This window comes from Apteryx mantelli, chromosome 1 (genome assembly GCF_036417845.1).
Source record: "Apteryx mantelli isolate bAptMan1 chromosome 1, bAptMan1.hap1, whole genome shotgun sequence".
Classification (NCBI taxonomy): domain Eukaryota; kingdom Metazoa; phylum Chordata; class Aves; order Apterygiformes; family Apterygidae; genus Apteryx; species Apteryx mantelli.
This window is the reverse complement of record NC_089978.1, coordinates 95,624,015-95,648,250: the sequence shown is the minus strand read 5'-3', so window position 1 is coordinate 95,648,250 and position 24,236 is coordinate 95,624,015. Positions and strand designations below refer to the sequence as shown.

General features: G+C 37.8%; 1 protein-coding gene across 1 annotated transcript in view; it reads right to left on the bottom strand.

Moving 5' to 3' along the window:
- Positions 1 to 24,236, bottom strand: part of SYTL5 (synaptotagmin like 5) — a 62,480-nt gene that overhangs the window by 13,892 nt on the left and 24,352 nt on the right. Inside the window, exons 3-9 of the mRNA XM_013941633.2 lie at positions 20,551 to 20,666; positions 18,957 to 19,089; positions 16,638 to 16,763; positions 12,113 to 12,269; positions 10,380 to 10,509; positions 8,438 to 8,544; positions 3,264 to 3,356 (exon numbers count right to left, since the gene is read on the bottom strand). Of these exons, the coding sequence (XP_013797087.2) occupies positions 3,264 to 3,356; positions 8,438 to 8,544; positions 10,380 to 10,509; positions 12,113 to 12,269; positions 16,638 to 16,763; positions 18,957 to 19,089; positions 20,551 to 20,666 (862 nt within the window). The remainder of the gene's footprint in view (positions 1 to 3,263; positions 3,357 to 8,437; positions 8,545 to 10,379; positions 10,510 to 12,112; positions 12,270 to 16,637; positions 16,764 to 18,956; positions 19,090 to 20,550; positions 20,667 to 24,236) is intronic.

The window sequence follows — 24,236 nt, the reverse complement described above, 5'->3', positions numbered from 1 at the left end:
ATACAGTATTAGAATACGGGGGAACAATTTTTCCCCCCTCTGCTTGTTAGGGCAATATCTGGAAATCGCATCAATGAGCTCATGGACAACTACAGCTTGAGCTACACCCTTCCCTATCAGCTACAGGGAGGAGGGAAAAATACAGGCAAGGGGAGGAGTTCCACAAAAAGATTAGTCTGAAAAAACAGCTTCACAAGCATCCTGTCTAAGGGCCCTGCAGTAGAGAAAGCTGGAGTGATAAGCAGGTCTGTGTCAATATGGTAAACAATAACAGACATCAAAAACAGAACAAGCAACAATTCTTTTAAAAAGAAATTATCCCAAAATTTAATTTTATCCATCATCTAGGAATAACAAAAGCAAAAAGGGGTTTGTTTGCATTTTAGCACAGTTGTGTTTCAGCTGGGCTTCTCTATAACTGTTCTGGGGAAAAAGGGAAAAAGGGCAAATAAATAAATAAACAAACAAACACAAAGTCCTAAGCAGATGACCTCTGACCCTAGAATTTATGCAAAGTGCTGAAGTGCTTACAAACCACAAATGAATAACACAATTTTAGCAAAAGTGTTTGACACATTTGACTTCCTTTCCCACAGACACTGTTCTGTGGGATTTACACTGGACATTAAATATGTTAACTGCTCCATACTTCGAAAAATCTACTCATTTCTGAGTTTCATAAATAGCAAACCATCACTGCATGCAGAGGGTCCTGAGCCTCATTCTAGTACACCACTAAGGATTACATTTGTTTTGCATCATGTATTATTGCTGCAGTAAGGCACTAGAACAATTCAGTCTTACTGATGTGATGGGTCTTGACAATAACACATTAATGTGTTTAGGAGAGGAACCAACGAAGGGTGAAGGGAAAACTAAATATACATTTCACATATTAGCTTCAGAAAACAGAGGCAAACATACCCTAATGCCAAGATACAGTTCCTGTTCAATGTCACTTGCCATGTACATTTTTGCTCACACACGCTCTAGTAGATTTCAAGTATCTTTATTCTCTGAGATATTTCTTCTGTTACCTTAAATGCTCATTCTCCAAAGACCCATTCTGTAATATAAATTCTCATATTTGCTGAAAAATGTTTCATTTAGAGCCTATTGTTCATTAATAACATTATTTCACAGTGACATAATAGTACGCAGTGATTTCATGGACAAGCAAACTGCATGAAAAGAACCTGTACAATGCAGAAGGTTCAAATGCGCAGAACAAGAAGAGTAAAAGCAAAAATAAAAGAGCTGGCAAATGTTACTCACTAGTAATATACAGTTAAAGGAAGTAAAACAACAACAACAACAACAACAACAACAAACTTTTACACTGATCTGCTTCAGCAGGGAGAAGTGGCTTGCCATTCAAAACTTCTCCATTAATATAGCATGCAGTGACATTAAAAATCATGTCAGGGTGAATACAAAAACAGGAGCATTGAGATGTGAGATTATCTTAGATCTACAGCAGTGGAAAAGCAGCACTTTGCTTAGGAGAAAGGTCAAAGGGAAAATCTATATTAAAAGGCAAAACCAGTGCAGAGAGCACAGGAAGAATATTGTCTACAGTATTTGAAGAGAAGGTTCTCTAAATGCAATGACTCAATTAATGGGCTAAATGGCAAAAGCACTTAAACACCTGCACCCCTCACACCCATGTTCAGAGGAAAGACAGACAAATCTGTCTATAAAATCCATGGGACCAAGCAAGTGTTGGAGACAATGAGTCATACTCAACCTCAGGTGAGTGGGTATAATTAAACCAATGTCAGACAAGTTACATTTGCTCAGGTCTGATCTTGTGTGAAGTGCCATGCATCTCTGTTGTATCTGTTTTTGTGAATTACACAAATTAGAAGGGGAAGGGTCTGGACACGGCCAGATCTAAAACACCAAAAGGCTCTGTAACAGCAATTTTCTCAGCCCCTGGTCCTCCCCAGGTAAGCCAAGCTCTGGTTAATACATCGGGCTCTTTGGGATTGAGAACTTAAATGGGCATTCCCTGGGCCCTGCACAGATACTAATGGAGATGCAGTCTAGAAAACAGTTCACCGGTTAGTGTCAGAGACCAAAATTTCTCCTCCCTTTTAGCATACAGACTCCTCAACTTTCTTCATTCTCTTCAACTCTCTCATACTCTACCTAGAGGCTGCTGCAGTTTAATGGCACTCCATATGCTGACCAGAGCTATTCTTACTCCAAGGCACAATGGAGAGTGGCCAGAGAGGGCTCTGTGAATTGCCTGAAGATGTTATGAGTTGCTTACATCCTGGCTGTCATCCCAAAAATGAGGTACACAGTAAGCAGTCATAAACTAGACCATGTCAAAGGCTGTTTTTTATCAACCGTTTTCTTTCCCACTGAATAACAGATTGCATAATGAACTGTGTAAGGCTGGACACACCTATTTTGTCCCGTCTTAAAAACCCTTAAACCTGAAAATCCAGCTGTCCTTTTAAGTCCAGCATTAGGTTGCAACCGTTGGATGATCACAAGGCAGTTGTATGAGACTCGAGCATCTGATTTACAGCATATATCTTAGAGGTGTCACAAGAAATAAAAGGGTGTAGCAGAAAAACATACTATAGTTCTTGCAGGAAGTAGAAAAGCTGTCACCAAACAAGATCCTCAAACATCTCCCTCTCACTGCAAGGAGAAATACTTTTCAAATGTGTTGCATTACGGAGAGTGGGAGAAGCTGGGCTGGGGGATAGACAGTGATTCCATAGAAGTGGTATGTATACAAATGTGCAGAAGAGTACTTGTGTCCCAAGAACATGAAAGAAGTGCCTAGATTTTACCATGGACACCACCCATTCCCAACACTCAAAAAGTGGAACGAGATGGAAGATCCCATTGCATTCTTTTCTCTTTGTTCCAAGCAAATTAAGATTAACTACACCTCTGCAAAGCTGAGCAGTCACATACCGCAAATACCTATGGTTTGCCTTCTCCATATATCAAGTTGGTAGTACCTGAGTGTGTGGGGAAATCTGCTGCAAAATGGCTCTCTCTTTCAGCATGTACTACAGAGAATAGCATTTTAGCTTTGTATAGCATTAAAAACATAATAGAAAAACTATCAAAAAGTGAAAGGCTTTTTCTAAAGAGCAAGATAAAGAAATATCTGTTTCAAATTCTTAGGAGAACTACTCACAACTATGTTGTTATGTGGTATGATATTAAACTCCATTTTGGAGAAGGAATTGGCTTATGTGGAAGGAAAAGCATTTATTTCCTACTCAAGATCTTACCGTTGATAATCCACTAATCATATGTCCATGTTTCCTTGAATAACGAGAGGCCACTATGTCATCAATATCTTCTTCCGTCTCACCCAGATAATCCTCAGTGAAAAAGAAAGAGTCATTTTAGTCACTGTGTTCTGTCCTGTATTTGGCCAGTCTCTGTCCCTGAGTTTTGGTCCATGTATTTTCCATTTAAGGAAGACTGTGCAGGATGCATTCAAAATTCACATCTCTAGAGAAATTTTGATTTACATTTTCCACATCTTTGCACAGGCACAAAATGGGAAGGGAGGTCGTCTGGGTTTCAGGTTTCAGTTGCTTGAGAACTGCAAAACCTTGACACATACACTTCATGTCTTAATCTGGAGTCACATAACTTTGCATGGCCAAAGACTGTACACACAAATAAAACCCACTTCCAGGCCTACCTAACAATCCCATGTGAATCACCTCATCTACTTACGAACATGTGCATTCAAGAATTTCGTTTTGGAAACCTTGGAGGGATATGGTGAGAAGTTTTCAGATCTTAACTAAAGAAGTCACTGAATTAAGCTCTGAATAGCAGTCAGGGGTCTGAGGATCATCGATACTAGTTTAGCTGACTATTTAGATGACTATCTGTCATTAGCCAGAAGCCACCACCATTAGATGGCTGATTCCCTGGTTACAATCCAGTTTCTAAAGGGACATATTTTTACAATTCAGTTTTATGATTATTATTCAGATTTATATCACTCATACTCACACGTATACAAATGGAAAAGCATGCACATACAATTAGCATTACGCTTGCACCCTTTCACATTGTCATCAGTGACAGATGACGATTCTATGAACACAATCTCGGACGCTGAATTGCTTTCTAACAGGGAGTGCTGAAAGCCCTATGTTACTGTGAAATCACATGGGAAGCAACTTTGTAACTTTTCTTGCCATCATATACACAAAGTATTTGAGGGGTAAACAGAAAGAAATAGTTTTCACAAAATTTGATCTGCAAATTTTCAAAATGATTAAAATTCCTGCATTATTTCAAAAAACAAAACAAAACAAAACAAAACTAGAGACAATCAGTACTTGCACAAGTTCATATATATGCTTGAATTTTAGTAAGCAAGACCAAACTCTAACATCTTTAACTCATACAGAGAAAAAATCATTTTCACTTTTTGAACACAGCAAGGTAATAAAGTAAAACTTAAGTTTCTTGTTAAAACCTGATGGATAGTCCTTATAGCACTGCTATCTTTAAAAAAAAAAAAAAAATTACAGAAAAAAATCCAGGTAGAATCACAGAATCGCTGAGGTTGGAAGGGACCTCTGGAGATCATCTAGTCCAACCCCCCTGCTCAAGTAGGGTCACCTGGAGCACATTGCACAGGATTGCGTCCAGGCGGCTTTTGAATATCTCCAGAGAAGGAGACTCCACCACCTCTCTGGGCAACCTGTTCCAGTGCTCTGTCACCCTCACAGTGAAAAAGTTTTTCCTCATGTTCAGATGGAAGCGTCTGTGTTTCAGTTTGTGCCCATTGCCTCGTGTCCTGTCGCTGGGCACCACTGAAAAGAGTCTGGTCCCATCCTCTCGACACCCTCCCTTCAGATACTTGTACACGTTGATAAGATCTCCTCTCAGCCTTCTCTTCTCCAGGCTAAATAGGCCCAGCTCTCTCAGCCTTTCCTCATAAGAGAGATGCTCCAGTCCCCTAATCATCTTTGTAGCCCTATAGCAGTAGCTATAAAAGCAGCTTAGGAATTTCAGTGGTTTCCTCAAATCTTATGGCAGTTATTTTGAAAGACTTTGACTTTAGTTTTAATAGCAGTCAAATATTCAAATCCCTTATACAGCTGCTTTGCAGCTGTAAAAATTCCATGTGATGACCCACTTCACTCTCACTTGCCCTCACTCTCTCAAACTGAACAGAGATTTTCTGTAGTGAAACTAAGGAGTCTCTTAGATTTCTATGCCAATCATAAAAAAAAAGAGCAGAAAAGAAATGCTGCTGGAGACTTGAACAGTCAAAGTTTATGTAAAGATCTTCAGAACATTTATCATTAGTATGCATAGAAACCAGCTGTTATTTCTCTTCTCCTTTGTTCCAGTGACTGAACTGAAATAAAACCATCTGAAAGTGATGCGAAATCTTCTATTACTACTTTCCAATTGCAATTGTGCATATTTAATGTTGTGCAAAAGCAAATCAGGATAATCCATCACTCTAGTTGGGACCAAATTTACATACTGATGCTAAAATTCCTCTTATTTTCATGTTTTTACAATAAGTCTCCTCTGTTGGTCTCTTTCTTTTCTGCTTTATTCAGAAATAAAGAAAAAGTGATACGTATTTTATACTCTACGGAAAGAGTCCATAGAGTTCCAGGTATTAAGCAGCAAACTATTTCAGGGAGAGAAAGAGACAGAGCTGGATCCTTAAAAAGTAGAAAAAAACAAAACCTAAAAAAAGCACCCAAAGAAAAAAATCCTGCCCTTCACTTCTACTCTCCCCATTGACTTCAGAATTCAGTTGATGCTTACAGGTTGGCCCAAAAATATGCAAATTTTTTTCCTGACAATACAACAGTTTAACTGAAGAAGCAATTCTGGTAACATGGCCCAAACTCTTTCCTTTACACTATTATACATATAGATGTGGTCTTTAAAATAAACAATTACACATTCGGGTTTCTGAGTAAATAAATACAGGACAAAAAAGAAAGGTAACATCTTCACACTGGAGTGTTTCAGGTTCAGATAGTCAAATATTAATAGTGCTTCACAGAGAATTCTAAGGACAGATGATCGCCGATTCTTATCTGCAAGCAGATACACAAAACTAAAACAATGGCTAACATTTAACCTCTTAAATCATTTTACACTACAATGATTATGTTTCTCAGGAGGTGTTATAGAACTGCAACTACATAATTGGTTAGTGTTGCTTATTAAAGTTAGAACTGGTAGGACATTAACCTCATGGTTTCCAGTGGGGGTTATAAAATGCAAATTACACAATTACTTCTAATAAAGCTACTGAGCATGTGATGAACACTTTTTGGTTAGGAATTCAACATAAATCTCTCTAGAGAAGATGTTCACACTGGAACACAACATAGATTTAACTGGTTACCAATACTCCTTGATAAATACATTCCACAGGATGCAGGTTTGGGGGGTTTGTCCCTTTTCACTACCAAGAGCAATGCAAGTTAGACAGGGAAAATATCCATTAAATTATCCAGTTCATCATCCTGTATGTGTAAGGTGTTTTCCTGACAAAGCTGGGAGCAAAGCAGCTAAAAGCCTTTTCCCACCTTTTCAGTGACAAATTCCAGCTATCTGCTTATCCTATTCACACATGGCATCTCCCACCCCACTGCTGTGAGCTTCCATCACCCAGGAGTAGGAGACCAAAGGACCCCAGCTACCTCCACCCGCTGCCCAGGAGAAAGGAGGTTGTAATTCTTCTCAGGCTGAAGGAGCTGTTATTTTCATCAGACGTCCTTCTTTTTGCCTATTGTATCGAGCAGCAAAGAAGCTAAACTCCAGCAATACTACTACCTCTATCACGAACAACTGCATCCATAATGAACCTAAGGCAAGACTCTGGAGGAGTCCTGTGAGTCAAACTACCCTAAAAAACACGATAACGCTAAAGCTGATAAACACAATTCAATTGATTTCCTAAGAGAGCAAGAAACATGGGTAGAATAAGCGCTCTATGAACCCTGTTCTGAAGAAAGTTTAAAGAGGAATTAGCATTTTCACAGTCCCCAGAGCAACTAAATCATGGTTATAGCACAAGAGAGGTCCCCTAAGTTAGCAAAGAAGCTAGAGAGTTGCTGAGATTCAATCTGAAATTTCATTTTTAGTCAGCAAAAAACAGAAAAACTCTGAATACGAGGAAGATAAAAATCAAAGAACAGAAAACCATTCTGGACTTGGCATATCTGGCAGCTGCCTCAGAGGAATCCCTAAGTGACAGCTAGGGCACCCTGTACTGTTAAAAAAGGACACCTATGTAAGATATTTCAAGTTCGTACTTTCTTATTTTGTGCTTTCCTCTGCAGTCTTTTCAAACTTATTAATCAAGAACATATCCCTTTTCTTTGCTAGAATGGAAAAACCAAAACATTTCTAAGTTTCTCTTCAGCATGAACTCAAGTTAACCCAACACATAGAAAGGGCTTTTTCATTTCCTTAAAAATTAATCCGAACAAAGCAATGCTGCAGAAAAATCCTCTGACTGCTTACAGCCCAAGAAATGGATGGCAACTCCAAGCACATTATTTTCCACCAACCCACAAGTATCAAATGCTACAATAAGGGGAGACATCTCCCACGGACGCTACCCTTCTGGCAAGAGTAGATGGTAGAGAGGCTGGACAAAACACTGCTGCCACAGCGGGTTATGATTTTTTTTTTTTTTTTAGCTACACACTTGTATTTGGAAGCTTCAAAATAAACTATAATTAGATGAATAAAAATTCAAATAACTCCTTTTTTCCCCTCATGCATTTTTAACAAGCTGGGTTTTTCTTTATAGCACTGATGCACATCTGCAATGTGTGCATCTTGAATATGTACATAAGAGGAGAGGGAAGTTGTGAAACACTAGGAAAAGCGATCCACCCAGAATAGTAGGAAAGAGGTATGGAGACATATGGGAGAAAACGATGAATAGGAAGAATAGGCAGTAACAGTGGTGGAAAAGAAAGCTGGGGTTTCACCTGCTAAAAAATACACAGGGAAAACCAGAAAGGATTAAAGCCTTCGAAGTACAGCATTTTTCAGCATCAAAATTAAAATCTAAGAAAGTATGAATTAACAGAATTTTGGAGCACATATAACAGTGCCTGAGCATTATTTTCAAGCTTGATTTGATTAACCTGTAAACTAAAAAAAATAAATAAATCACATTAGTAACAAACTAACTGTGACTATTCATTGGAATCATTCTATATCCATCATACTTGGCAGATGAAGTTGTTTAAAAATTGATATAAATAAAATATATATAATTTGGGGGATATTTAATCTATATAAATGTTTTAATATTTATATATTTACTTTTCAACTATATTTTATATTCCATACATATACACACACACACAGAGCTGATTTCATAAGTCTGAACAAACAGAATTTCCACCAGATGAACATTTCCATATTTCTAACTCACCAAGTCCTGATCTAAGGCACTAGGTACAGATTTGCTTCTTATGCTCAGAGTATCCTCATTGCCTTCAGAGAAAGATTCGCTCAAATCTATCTCAGATCGGCTGCGATCTGGAAAACAAAATAATGAAAATGTTCATTATAATTTGTACAAAAAGTCCTCCCTGTTCCATTTTGCCACACTTTAAGTGTTGCCTCAAATGCAACATTAAAAAAAAAAATCAAAACAGTATTTCTGCAATATTTTCTGTCACACACACTGCAAATACTGAACATCAAGATGAAAAATCGGAAAGCGTGTTTTATGACGTTGTTCAACCTTCTGGCCAATTCTTCTTCCCTTGCACTATTTATCTACTGTAATTCTGTTCCCTGTGGATCATACTATTGATCAAGCTTTTGACTTTCTCTGGCAGGCCTATCAGCCTGGAATATTGCAAAATCTACAGCCCAAGCATTCACAGTGATTATCAAATCTTTCCACCATCCCTAAACTCCCCCCAATGTCTGTTTCAGAATTAAGCAACTACGGACAGAGAAAGTATTTTTGCTGTTACTGGTGTTTCCTGTGCAGAATGGATGAGGAAGTGAACAGTCATGAGTCCTATGCCAGCTTCTTTCGGTCCTAGAAGTCTTTCATTCACCCTCTAAAGGCACAAGAGATGTTAGATGTCTTGAAGAAAGCTTTTCTTAGCGCTCTCCAAAGAAGTATTCTGTGCCACTGTTCAATAAATCACAGAAGAAAGTGGGTGAAGAGAATACTTTTAGAACCTACAGGCAGGAGACTGGAAAGCTTTTAATTGTTCATCTTCTTCCTGGGCTGTAGCTGATGTGGCAGGAGAAGTCACTCTCCTGAGCTTAATGTCCTTTGAGATCTTCTAACAAGAAGAGACAACAAGGAGTCCGACTGAGGCCTGTTCCCAGGTTGCCTGCAATTTTGCTCTGCATCCATCTCCTTTGGTGACATGAGACCAGTTCTTATCTACTAAGAAACCCTTTATTTTATGAGGTAACAGAGCAGAATTTTCTTTTCAGATAGAAAGCAGCAGTCAGAAGTGCCTCTGGCCAGAGCTGCAAAATGCAATATTCCCATTGATACTTTGATGCTTTTGAGTGGAAAAACCTAAGGTGAAGAAAGTGTCTCCATTGATTAGCTCTGTGGGATATGTCACTAGGCTTCTGCTTTAGGCTAAATCCAAGTGAAAGACAGTGCGCCCCGCTGTGCTTCAGAGACTAACCTGTAAAGCTGAACCCACTCTGTTAGGCATGTAAGAAGCAGGTTGAGCGACTGGGAAAAGCAGAAGGCAGGGGGCTCCTGCCTCCTGTTTCAGATAGGAAGAGGAGGAGGCTCTTCACCCACTGCTGTAAAATGGCTCTGAGAGCACCTTCCTGAGCAAGCCTTTACTTTACAGCTTCCAATGAAAGGAGGTAAATCACAACCCAATCTACTGGTTCAGTGCATCATGTACAAAAAACAAATGGCATGAAGACTGCAAGGGAGTTCTTCTCAGACAGCTCACTGCTTCCCATGGTTATTTGCTTCTGGTCAAAGTGGGCATGAAATGTAACCAGAGCAGCATGGTGGTGTTTTATATAGATGTAAATAGGCAGCGTTTTATAAAGTTGACCACACAGGGAATGCTTTTACAATATGCTATTATGAATGAAATCTCATAACAATTCTAAGAGTATGTCATTTACCTAATACTAACATTGTGCCAAGATTACTGGGGTTAGGATTACCATTTTTTCAAATATGAAACTTATTAAGTAGTATATCCTTGTTTAATAATTCTGAAAATTCTTCCCTCTTAACACGAACAAATATATGAAATTTATATCTGCTCTTTCAATGTGCATTAAAAACAGGAAGTGCAGAGTCACAAGAGAAGGAATAATCCTCTGATGTGGAGCTGGCAGAAAGCAGTTAAAGACTTGATACTTGCCTGATGATAAAGCTACCCCAGAAACTGCAATGGAAGGTGTTCCAGATGATTTCCTACAGTGCTGCTTTACTAAATCTTCAGGTACACTTTCACTTGCAGGAAAAATCATGCCATTTTCTAAGCCAGTGACCTGCCCAGTAAGAAAAATGCACATCCCATAAATATAACAAGCAAGCTTATTCACAGTCAGTCTACAGCACAACCATTTCTATTAATTCCCAGAACTCCAAAGCCCCTTTAGCACCCAGTCGATTATTAAATATATTTATATTACAGTCTAATCTGTTTTGCACAGCTCACACAAAATTTGCACAAAGATGTGACTCATGCATACATTCTGAGCTTGCAACTGAAGAATCAGAGCAGTACATCAGCAGTGAGAGGAGGGAAACAAAACACACAAATCTATTCAGTGTTCACTTAGCTTGGCAATTTAAAAAAAAAAAAAAAGGGGGGAATCCTTTGTTTTTATACCAGCATAATGCTTTCAGGCAGGGTTGAACCAAAAGGACTTGAACTAATTATGCCAGCATAACTCCTCAGGTAAAGCCAATGTGTTTGATATCACTACATCTATTCACTTTCCTGTAAAGGAACTGCTAACAATGTATCTGCATCCAAATTAAATGGACTGTTTTGTTTTTTTAAACAAACACAGTGCACTTAATAAAACCAGCTTGTGTGCCAACAAGAATATAGAATATAAATAAAACAAGTATTAATTTATTTACAGCTCCCGAAACTGGCTCTCATATATACTGATTTCTTCTTAGGAAAGACAATATATTAGACCAAGTAGTTGGAAATTGGAAAAAATGGGCATGTCCTTTCATCAAGGCTCTGAGCTCAAATGCTCGTCTACTTCTTTCCAAACATTAATGATAAAAGATATTACCTCTTAATATAAATTTCCTCACACACTTAGATCATTACAACTTAGGATAACTCCATAGGACACTACTCTTGATGTAGTAAGAAGGGTGACCAAAATGAATTCAGGATGGATGTCCCAGACAGCGCACAGCCAGGAGCAGGTGTCCAACAAACAGGCTGACTGTCTAGGAACAAAAAGAGGAGCTGCTTCTGGCTGAGATGAGCCGAGTCCTTCTGCTGGCTACGAAAGCAACCAAGGGCTGCTACCTCATATGAGGCCATCTACATCTCAACAGGCTAAAAGCCGGTTAGAGGAATCCCACCTTTCATTCTGATACAACATCTAGCCCACATTTTGTGTTATACCATAATTTATGCACAGTCTAGTGTCCAAATCCAGAAAGAGCTAAAATCAGTAAGACTTGATTTTCTGCAAATGCTGAGCTTGCAAAGCTCCCCTTTGAATTTAGTGGAAGCATGCTGGACCCCACAGATGCTGGAAAGTCATGTCCTTAGTTTGTAGTGCTTCTCCAGCCCTTGAAGCGTCAGAAATGCTTACTCCTATTCCTTGTGCTTCCCATGTCAGAACCTGTGACTGATAATGTAATACTGGACATTAAAAGGAATTTTTAGACATAAGGAAAATGTTTGCCAAACCGCAAACCACATCACAGATAGAGCATGACAGATTCCCATTGATCCCAGGAGAATTAAGGAAAAAACAAAGTCTTCTCTGGCAGGCTTGTCCTTTCTGGGCTACAAATTGATCCATCAGGGCAGATAACTGGCCAAGCCGTCTCGTTTGGTGTCAGCTGTGCCAGCACGGGGAGGGCTGCTCTCCACAGCATCACTGTATTTACCCTGGTGTATTCTGTGGCCATGCTGCGCGTGCTCAGTGCTGGAGACCTTGGGAGGGATGGTGTGGAAACATTGCTTCCATTCACAGGACCCACGACCCCTTTCAGATGGTCTGGGGTGGCCTCTGCATCACCGTTGTCCAGTGAAAGAGTGCTCCCTCTGGGGAGGAGATGAGAGTATTAAAGAATTACTGCAGCAATTATAACATCTTACTGCAATTACATTGCCCTGTATGAACTATGTTTGATTCACTGCAAGAAAATGGTCACCGGTAAGAAAAGCTTAGGCAAGGGCAAATTACAATTACTTTATATATATTTCTGTTTTCAGCAGTTCTATCAGAACTGTGAATCGCCTAAGCATGGGTGTCTCGTCCATATTTCATTCCAAGTTGCAGAAAGTTGTGATCCTCCATATTTGTTTCATATTGCATTCACATCCCAACACTAGAAGTGACAACTCCATAGGTGATATTTCCCACCAAGCTGGTCCTCAGTTCAAAGGAAAACTACCACGACATGAGAGCTCTGGCCACTTCTGCAGAGGATGGTAATGCCAACACTCACTCCAAAAATTCTAAAATCCTTGGCTGTCCACTCTCTACCTTCTCAGGAAAAACAACCACACATTCATTGTCCTATTTATATTGAGATAATGATTCTTGACCCAAACTGGCTGATTCTTCCACCACAGCTTTGAAATCTAGGAAAACTGTGCAAATATTTCTCCCATGTTCCCTGTTAGTCAGTAAAAATGGCAAAAAAGAATCTGTGATCAGCACAGCAGAACCCAATTGCTGTCTAGTACCACAACAGGCAGAAATTTTTCCATAGAACATTTCCTACTGGAAAACACTGATTAGTCCAAGTGAACACTGAACATTAGAAAGCGTAAGTTGTTGCACTTTTCTGATCTCTTGAAACAATGAAAATTATTTTAAAGCATATTTTAACACATTTCCACTTAAAGTTTTATTTCCATTTGAAATTTGATTTGCAGTAAAAAAGGTGAAACCCAACTATAATGCATTTTAAAACAAAATGCAACCTCTTGGCTAATCTACTCTTCTCTCTTTCTCCACTACTATTAGTTCAAATATTTTCATTTTTCTTCTCAATTTAGAGAAATCTTGAAAATTCTTGCAGGACAGTAACAATTACTGGTAAATAGGAATTGATGCTGGAACTGCAGCCTCTTCCGTAAGGAAGGATGTTTGGTTGCCTTGCTTGACTTTAACATAAAGCATCAATTTCTAGCTTTTGCCCAGAGCCAGCATGTGGGAATTATTAAATTAAGGGTGTTGAGTCACTATAGCAATTTCTGTCTCTACCAATCATCTCAGCCTGACCTGGCCAAATCAGTGGCCTGTGTCAAAGTACACAGTAACAGAACTGTGTTGCCAAGAGATGCTTTTAGTAGGGAGCCAAATTACTTTACTGTCTGCAGAAGACGTGGCACTTTATATTAGTCTGTGGAAGGATTGAGGAGCAGCTCATTTTTTCAGTAGAGGGATGAAAATTCCTGTCTTGTACATGTGTGGTTAAGTATTTAACTAAAACAAGCATCCTCAAATATCTAATTAATCTATTGTGAATTTAAAGAACTGAGTAGTAATTATTAAAAATAACAGCAAAGCTTCCCACACCACACTCCATAATTGTTTTGAGTTTCAAATTAAAAGAATTTAACATCTTTTGACACTACAGCTGTCCTAGATATTCCTGAATATTTCTGATTTTTGTAATTGCCTTTACTTTTTTAGGAGCATTGCTAAAACTGATAGTATTTCACCTGCCAACAGGGAATCTAAGAGAGAATTTTCATTCTTTCTAAATATTTTGGTTCAAACAAAGCTGTACTGAGCTGAGAACAGTGAGGCCCAGGCCATGAGTTCATCTCTTCAAGTGGTTTATTTCTACTTCAGCAAAAGTGTTTACTTGTTTTGCAGCTGAATGAACTGGAAGGTTGCATCTGGATACTTCTACGAGAAATAGGATTGAAATTTCAAATTCTTCCACAGAGGCATACTGCCTCATCGCACAGAGGTCCTGTCTACCACATGGAAATGCCTGACTTAGTCACCTTAAGACAATATTTTTCTTTTGCTGTCTATCTAATATGTGTATAAAATGAGTTGAGCCTTTCTCTGATAGCTGATTGAAACAAGGGCAAAGGCCTTGAGAGGTCTCTGCAGCAGGTTTGATGTGCAAGTGTTCAGTCCACCTTGATGACTCCTGCAAGATCCCATGCAACATGTTTTAAAACCTTTTTTTTTCCCCTAGCCTACTATTACTTCTAAACCCTTGTTTTATTGATTAACATTAGTTTATACAGTGAGGAAAACAACTGTAACACAGCAGCTTTCATAACGGAAAGTCACAACAATCTATCAAAAGTGTTTTGACATGCAATAAAACTCAGGTTTTCAACATTTTGGCTACTTGCCATACAATAGGTTTGGAAATTAAGGTGTGTGCATCTAAATCCAACAGCTTTGGTAAAATACAGACGATAGCTAGTAGCCTGATAGGACTAAAATTCAACCAAAACACGTTTTCTCAGGGTTTGTTGGTCACTAGGTTTATCAGATTAAGAAGTAGCAATGCATATATGTGAAGTGCACATGCATAAGAGTGTGTTTATTATGCACTATCTACTATTGTTAAAATAAGAAATTGGATAGATACTGTTAAAAAGGTACTGGATGCTCACTAATAGACAAAAATGGTCACACAACATTTGTAAGCACTGGAGGTGTTTGGGGCTTTTCTCTAATTCCTTATTTTGGATAACTCCACTAATGTGGATTCAGAGTCTGTGCTCACTGCTTAATTTGGTAGTGAGACAAAAGCTGCTGTATTAAAGAATATTTTTTCTCAGTTCAGCAGTAGTTCTTACAGAAATTTACACTGTGGCAGAAGAGATTTTTACTGCAGTTACTCAAAATATGATGTGGCTAAACCGAGCAGAGGTGAAATTCAAATGTTGTCTAGCACAATGAAGATGCCTACAGATCTGAAATACTCATTAAGCCAGATTACTTTAGCTAAAAATGTCCTCTTAGTTCCAAAAGCATTTTTTCCAGCACATTTGCAGTATCATTGGATAGGAATACAGTGTCACAGGACATTCTTCTAAGCTTGTAGACAGTGCTCATCAGTTAGTAAATCCTACCACACTAACAAAAACTATTTCACCTCATTTACAGTGAACTGCATGATAATTTTCTTGCAGTCTTTGGCACATCCAGCCTGCTGCACAGATCTCTCACAAGTATGCCTTTGTCCTTATATTGTTCAAGTATTGCAGAAAGTTGCTTAACATTGCATAATCCCAGTGTTAAGGAGCACAAATACCAGATTCCCGAGTTTCTGTCTCTTGGAGCTTTCACTCGTCTCTACTCTATTCAATTAAAAACAAAGCTAAAAACAAAACAATGCAAAACAAATCTAGAGAAACAGCAAAAATACCACTCCTGGTCTCATAAAAGTCACATGTGAACCTGGTTAGATACAGAAGGCCTAATTATCTAAAGGAAACTTAGTGAACCGCATACAGATTAAAGATGATGACTAGCTTTAAAGCTGATCTGGCTAGTAAGTTCTGCAGTAGCCAGCTCAGAATGAATAAACGCAAATTGTGAACTTTCTGGAAAACCGCCACCATCAACTGCAGAACAACCAGTGATTGTTGTCTACAATTCAAAAACACAAAGGGAAACAAATTCTTGCTTAAATAAGAAGGTTCAAATGTGGGCATATTAAACTTCATGAAGTTCCTTTTACCTGACACCCTTTGAAATGAACTTGCCAGGAGGTACTGAAGTGTCCTAGTGCTCCTGTATACCTATTTAGAGTCTCTCAAGAACACGGCTCTTTAAAACTGGAAATTTCTACTAGATCTTACAGCAAAATGGTATTATTTTTCAATATGGATTGCAGGATTTCTAGGTGTGTGCACCTGAGCAAAGAAAATGGGTCTACATCCAGCATAGCTTATCCAACTGAACAAGAAAAAAGTAAGCTATTTTTGGCCTCATTTTGGAAGTGAGTCATGAAAGGAATGTTGCATCATTTTATAACGTGGTCAACAGAGGCAATGACTGAGATCTCTTAAGCTCAGAAGAACAATTAATGGAATTCTATCAGAAATAAGGGGACAACAATCATGGAAAGAGCAGGACAACAGAGCCTTTGAAAAAGGAAATATAAATTTTAACCAATTAACTTATCATTACCAAAGACAAACTTTGGAACAAAGGCCCTCAGTTCTGCAACATGAATACAGTTGGATGAATTAAAACCAGACAACAAAAACCAAAGCAGTAGCAGCAATCACCACCCAAACACAAGGAGAGAAAAGGGGCCTGGACAGTGATCTTTTGTTTTGTCTTGTTTTTTTAATACAAGTTCTGCTTCTCAGATTGTAATAATGCTGAGCATTCAAAGACACAATGCGTCTCAGGGGACTGGCACACACCCTTAGGTCAATCCCAGTATGAGCTATCATCAAATTTCTGCTGCTCACCTCTCAGAACAAGGCGTTGACCTGCCACTGCGCAGACTTCGTGTTTCAGCTTCAGAGAATGTGTTTCTTCCACCTTCATCTTTTGTATTTGCAATTTCTCCTTTGGTAACTGCTCTAATTACCTTCCTGATGAAAACAGGAATAAAATAAAATGTTTTAAAAGTTGCACCTTTTTTTCCAGGAAACAGCAATGTGACTGAATTACTGTGATGTGCAGGTTGTATTCATTTCACCTATGCAAACTAATGACAACTCTGGATATAATGGTGAGCAGAGTGCCAAACTTGGATACCAAACTGATTCCTACAAAAAGCAGCAGCATCATATTTACTATAAAACTACTTTTTAAGACACAGAACATCAAAACATCCTTCATACTCAACATGACCACTTCCTGCTTTGAACCAGGAGTGTTTTTTTGTGAAAACCCTTATTTTTTTACAGCATATTTACAGCAAAGGCTAACCAGTAAAACAAAATTTTGCTTGCATAAGTATGTGTATTCTCTCCTAGCAAATTATACTATGTGTATGTTCTCTTAAAAATCTCCTTGCAGTTTCTACAATTACATGCAACAATGCCCTGAACATGCTATTGTCCAAAAACATAACATCCTGCCCTGCAGGATGTGATCTAAAAAGACAAAAAAGAAAGAAAGTTTTGAAAAATAATAGTATTCTTCATTGACTTACAAACAACGATAGAATGTTAAGGTAACACAGGTAACATATTAACTGCATAACACTGCACATCAGTAGGAGCTGGCTCCCAAATGGTTTTGCTTATACAAATTGACTCATGAGATGCATGAATGTAGAACCTGAGGGAGGAAGAAGGAGCAAGGAAGGAGGAGGAGGAATAATGAACTACTTCTAACAGAGGGCATAGAAAATACCTAGGAAAAGCAAGCCTACTGACTGTAGCATTAGATTTGCTTTTACAGGGAATGTAATCACTGGAAAACGTTTCAGGCTACAAAATGAAAAAGGCTGGAAACCACTAAAAATAAATAACAGACAAGAAAAATAATTTGTTTCTCATAGGCAAATATGACTAATAAATCTGCAGAAAGGATTTAAATGAAGAGAGGATTAGATCTGCAGGACCAGAAAGCAAATACACTGTAGAATACTGCCAAGCTTGCTTTGGCATTAGCTAAGTAATTAGATTTCACATGAGTACAGAAACAACTACATGTCCTCTAAAGTAACACCCAGTAAAAACAATGTGGGTTCAGCATTCGAATATTTATGAAGATGTGGGCCCAAGAGTTCCTGAGACAATACAGTAACAACTTAGCTTACGCCTGTGCCCCTTATTCTATCTAGATCCAGGTCATTGCACAAAGTGTAGCTTTGACAATCCATACTTCCGAATCAACATCATGGACAACAATGTTTCCAGCATCAACTCTCCTACGAAAGTAAACTTTAATGAATGCTCACTATAGTTACCAATTAGCATGATTTAGAGTAACAGCTAAGTCCTGCTATAGTAGATTCCTTAAACTAATTCTTCCTTCACCTTGATTTGAGAACTCAGAGGCATTCAGATGCTCTTTTTTCCAATATTAAAAAAGGCAGAAATCACTCAAGTTAATTTCTTGAGAGACTGGAACAACAAATTCCATATTTGGCACTGCCCAGAAGTCTCACTCTTTCCTTACTTGGAAGACAGTCACAGATGTAAAAAGCTACCCACCTACCCTATATTTAGGATCCATAATAAAAATTGCTCTGCTACCAACAGAAACCAAGTTTTCCAACTACCAGCCCATGTAACTCTGCCCAGGATCTGAAAGTTCATCTGAATTTTCTTCCTTTTCATCCAACAGCCTCGAGTTATGCCCAGACACCACCTATGCAACCATGTATTCAATGTACATGTGGTCATGTACAAAAGAAAGGAGCACTGCTTTTATTGTTAGACTGCATTTACACACCTGGAAACTAATGGACTACAAGACTTGTTAACTGAACCAACCCGTACACATAAAAACAGATTCTCAAAATACTATTTTTTGCATCTGCTTCTTCTGCAGACCAGCATTTAGGGACATTCTGTTACTTCAAAGTATAAACAGGAAGAATCCAAGAGTAAAACTGCCTTTTTTTCTTCTACCTTTACAGCTGAAGAGTAATTACTGCTGCATTTCCTAGGAGACAGTAGTCTAATTATAGTAAGCTTTTAAATGAGAACTGTTTCTAACCCTGGGAAGTTTCGGGTGGATATGGAATGTTGGAGAGACTAAAGAAAAAATTCATCTGACCATACACAGCGGCATTCTGATTTTTCAGTTTCCAAAAGAAAAATCTTTACCCTATCTTTCTAGGTCCGCTGAAGATAGATTTATGTCCATTTGTGGAGGAGGTTGATATATCTGGATGTTTTTCTGCATTCTCCTGGGGTTGATCTTTAAACATTCTTCCTTCATCCTTGCTGGAAACTGTATCTTCGGGGGGGGGGGGGGGGCGGAAATAAAACCAATATTTACAGAAAAAAAGGCAGCACGTGTCAAACAACCTACAAAAGTAGATTTCTCCATTTTACAATATTAAATAAAAACATATGATAAAATATCATACAGAAACAGCTCAGGAAGTTCTTTGTTTTTGCCTTTCATTAAAAGAAAATAAATTTTAAATAGTTAGAAATGTTTCTTATTATCAGCTTTTCTGTTGAACCATACTTCTGAATTTGTCACTGACAAAGAACATACTTAACAACCAAGGAACTTGAAATATAATTTTGCAGTGTAAAGTATTTTCTGTGTTAAATGAAAGAACATTTTCTAAATCAAAATTGTTCAGCTAGGAGTAAAATAGAAAAATATATATATACACCATTTTTCCATAAAATATTTATCAAATGTAAACATATAGTAACAAAACACAAAATATCCAATTTGACAGGTTGTATAATATAAAACACTGAAAACCAAAGATATAGAGACATGTCAGTTTGATAATTTCTGAAGCACACTGATATTGGAAAGATCAGCATTCTGCCAAGCAGCGTATTTACACCAGATATGTTTCCAATGGCAGTAAACCATTCTCTCCTCCTAAGAACTACCAGTTGCCTTCACCTTCCTACTGAAAGTGATAAATGCTACCTCTGAAAACAGACTATCTAAATAAAAGCTTCTCTGTGCAGAGTAAAGCAGTTCAGCGGAGGGAGAATCATCAGCATGCAGGAAAAACTCCTAATTCCTAAACCAGTGGTCCTGTGGTAACGGGCAAGGTACCAGGCACGGTAGACCTGCTGTGCTAGATTGGGACAGCAGACTGTGGTTTTTGTACCTAATAGTAAGGTACACTCTTACTCAGTACCTAAGAGTGCAGGTGCAGTTTATTGAAGATGGCTGGACAAAAGGAAAGTCAAGTGAGAGCAGAGAGATACCAAGTAGTCTGGGATGTAGCCCATGCTCCAGTAGATAGCACATGAGCTAACATTTAGCTTTTCTTATTCGGAGTTAAAGAAAATGGAATTATACATTTTACTCAATGCCAACATAATTAAATAAAAGAGGCAAGATGAATGGCTAGCTTTATATCTCTGTATACAGCTAAACTTCCTGGGAGGAATTAAGAATCAACTTTTAGAGCCTCTGCTTCTGCTTTGGAGCTGAATTTTAATACTGCCTATCTGTTTGGACAGTGAGATTTTAAGCAGCTCTCTATCTCCACAGAGAAATGTCCTTACTCATCTATAGCTTACCTTTCCTAAATAATAGTCGTTCATAAACAGTGCATAACAATACCCAAGTATAACATTAAGATTAAAATACTGATTATACTTGCACATTCTACAGTGAAAAACAAAATACAGATTAAGTCAAACACTCTGGAAACAAGGTTTAAAAGTATCAAGCATAAACAGTGAACCTCTCTTTCGTGTTCCTTACCATTACCCGGGAATCTGCGTAGGATAGACTGTCTGACAACATCGGTTCCAAGGAGATTGGATTGTTTGAAGCGCTTTGCTCTCTCTTCAAAAAACCATTCACCTGTCACTATCCTCAGCTGTCTATATAGGCAAAAAGAAAAAATCCAGGAAGACATGCACATTAAAAAATTTGGCCAAACTGCTGCTTAAACCTTTAGGTCATCATCTGCTCATCATGCTCATGAGCTCTGGACAACATTTGCATGATTGTGAAACTCAAGACAGTATGATAAATGTAGTAGAAAAAAAATCATCCTGCTTTGTGAATAAAAAATAATTTTCAGCACATGGAAATTTACTTGGGAAAAAAGTGTTTCAACCATTCTGACTGGATTTCCATAGAAAACATGTAATACGTACTTTCTCCCTCTTCCTTTGGATAGTGAACTACTGAACTCCACAATTTTCAAATTCTTCAAAAAGATAAGAGATGTGTAAACAACCACAATGGATGGAGGAAAAATAAAAAGCAAAAACCCTGCCAAACAAGTCAGCAGTTCATGGATCCAACCTGGTTCTATATATTTTGTTGCAAGTTCATACATATTTCTAATGTCATACTCTAAGTTTCATATGATACCTCTATATGCAATCTCTTCAACTGACAGCACCGTTACGAGTTAGTTATGTGCCTGAGGTTCAGAGCAATGAACTTTTGCCTTTGCTACTGTTTTGGATAATGCTGCTTTTTCTGGGGTAACTGGAAAGTTTTCAAATCCTCCTGCCTCTAATGGCAATAAAAAAATCCTGTGTTGGCCTTGCTGTTTTCCACAGGTATGTTTCTGATGCTAATTGCTAGCCTTTCAGTGAACTAGTTTCATTATGCTCAAACATCACGATTTCTACTGCCCCACTATGTACAGCTGATGGATAAAAGCTACTGCTTAGGAATATTCAAACCAAAAAAAACCCACCCTGATTTATCTTCACATATGTTCCTGCCTACATCACAATCAATGAGAAAACTTATTTGCAAGCCTATACTAGAAAAGAAATCATCTAGTCTTTTTGGGCATGAAAATTACTAGAGAGGCATTTAGAGCACTGATCAGTATATTCGCTGCTAAATCACTGAGCCATGCCTGAATGGATAGTCCAACCTGGGAAAAGACAAAAAAACTACAGAATAGGATCCTGCCATTGCTAAAAAGACCCTGACATCATCTCTTCTTTCTCACCTACTTATGAATCATGCATGCACATTTCAATTCTACTAAAACAGGCTAAAAACAAAAAACAAAAAAACAAAAATTCAAAACACTTGCCCACAAATGTGGTAATAAACCATTACTGCCTTATCCTGTTTCTGAAGACCCCTAGTGACAAAAAAAAGACCTATAATTCATCATAACAATCAGTCAGGCATTTTGCAAAAGAATTAAATACAATCTCCACATTTCCACTCAGTTTTTCTTTAAATGACTTTTGTTAAGCACATAAACACTGGAAAGGATTTATTTCACCAGGAACTATGCACCTTCTGGCTAATAGGAAAAACAGTTTTTCTCTGAATGTGTATTTTCACAACTCATTTACAGCATGCACTCCTCTGAGTTTGCTTTTCACACCAAGGTTTACAGCAAGTCATATTGCCAACTCCTTGGCACTGTTTGCTTTGGGAAGGCCTACACCCATTCTGCTCCCTCCGCCAAGTATACAGAGGATCCAGAATGGTCTAATCTTAGACTTCATTGGAAGAAGCAGGTCTCCAGTAAAACAAAAATAACTCCCACAACCGATACATGAAACACGGCAAATAAAGGGAATATTGTCTTGTCTTTAGTCAAATATTTCACCTCTCTAGCCAGTTCTGCTCCTACCCACAGCAAAGAGGAAAAAAAAAATCCATCAGTAGCCAGCCATTGCATGTTTCAGATGGAACAGGTTTAACCTTCAACCTTCACTTTAATTTTTTGTCTTTGTCATCATCAATGCTACTTTCAGTCTTGGGATCTTGAGTTCAGTTGGCAGTCCTTTTTGTAGAAAAGTTCATATCTAACAGATCACCTCTACAAAAATATCACTTTTTAATGAAACGAGGGGAAAAATTTAAACTTCATACCTTTGAATTTCTAGTGCACTAGTATTGGATGGGGTATATGTAAATGTATTTTTCATGTAGAGTGAACAATTCACAGAAAGACTAAAGTTCATAGTATCTTAATCATTCATACATTTCAGAAATAACTATAGAAACATTTCTTGTTCTACCTATAAATATAAATGAATTCAGATTAAATGACTGTTTAAATCTCTGACTTGAAGTCTGAATTACATAATTGTATTTCGCGTTCTGTAACCAAAATTGAAGTACTAGACCTAAACCATCTTCTAATAATGTTATTTTCATGCATTTATAATTATGACAAAGGGAGACAGTCTTTCCTGCTGAGATAACTCATCTTTCTTCTACTTCTGACACAGGACTTATACAAACCCTTTTCATCTAGGTAATCTTTCCAGTAGGAAAAGAAACAAGGTTGTATACTCAATAGTACAACAAATTACAGTGTTCAGAGGTTTATTCTGTGTTGTTTTTAAAGTGGGTGCAAGTTGCATGGTGACATCTATTTCAGGGGTTGGGCATGCATTTCCTTTACTTATGCTTCCTTTCTCAGTTGGCACGTAGCATATACAGGTTAAAAAAGTACGTTCTACCTAAACCATGTTTAGATGGGCTTTCCAGGATAAAGGACAGATGCAGAAGTCACTAGTTTTAGAAAGAAAGGAAGTGTTATAAATTGCAATAGTAACAACTTTTGCGTGATTGCACTTTCCCATACCTGAAACAGCTAGGAAGATTTTTAAGAAAATCATGTTCAAGTAGCTAGATTTAGTATAGAATACTTTAGATTTCAGCTAAGTCCTTATACATTAATCACAACCACGTGAAAGAGTACTTTAGGGTTGTATGGTTCTTCTTGCTCTAAAATCTCCTACTGAACAGATTATCTTCATTAACACGCTGCTCAGTTTCAAAATGAAGGATAACCTGTGGCCTAGCTCTGCCAAGAACTGCCACTTGTTTTCTACTCTCATTCCTGCAAAATATTTCATAGTTAAACATTCAAATATAAACATTTCTTTTGAGATGGAAAGTCCCCATTTTTATCTTTAATCATTTCATTTGGAAAAAACATTGGTTAAACAGGTATTGATGCCTCACTGTCAATTTGGCCATCCAGCCTAACCTACATTCCCAGTAGAGTAGAGAGAGATTTACTCCAGCTTCCTTTCCCTCTCCTATTGCTCAAGTACTGTACTTCCTCCTGGGAAGTAAAACTAGGAAAAAGTTGCAAGACCAGAGGCTTGATAAAACATAGCCCATACATAAACACACCAGAACATAAACACTTATTTTTATATGCGTTTGATTTCACAGAATATTTTCTATAACATATAATAATTTCAGAGCATTTTCAATATGCTGTGAGGCTACTAAATTTGTGACACTATAAAAAGAAGCAAGGCAAATAAATTTGCTTATAAATTGCTAAAATTAAAAAAAAGTCAAGAAAGCTAAAGAACATTTGCATATTAGGATATTTGAAATGTCTCTATTTTTAGGCTCCTAATGTGCATAAATGTTACGAAGCTACTGATGAATTTTCATGACACTTTGAGACAATGTGATTATTTTAAAGATGAAGA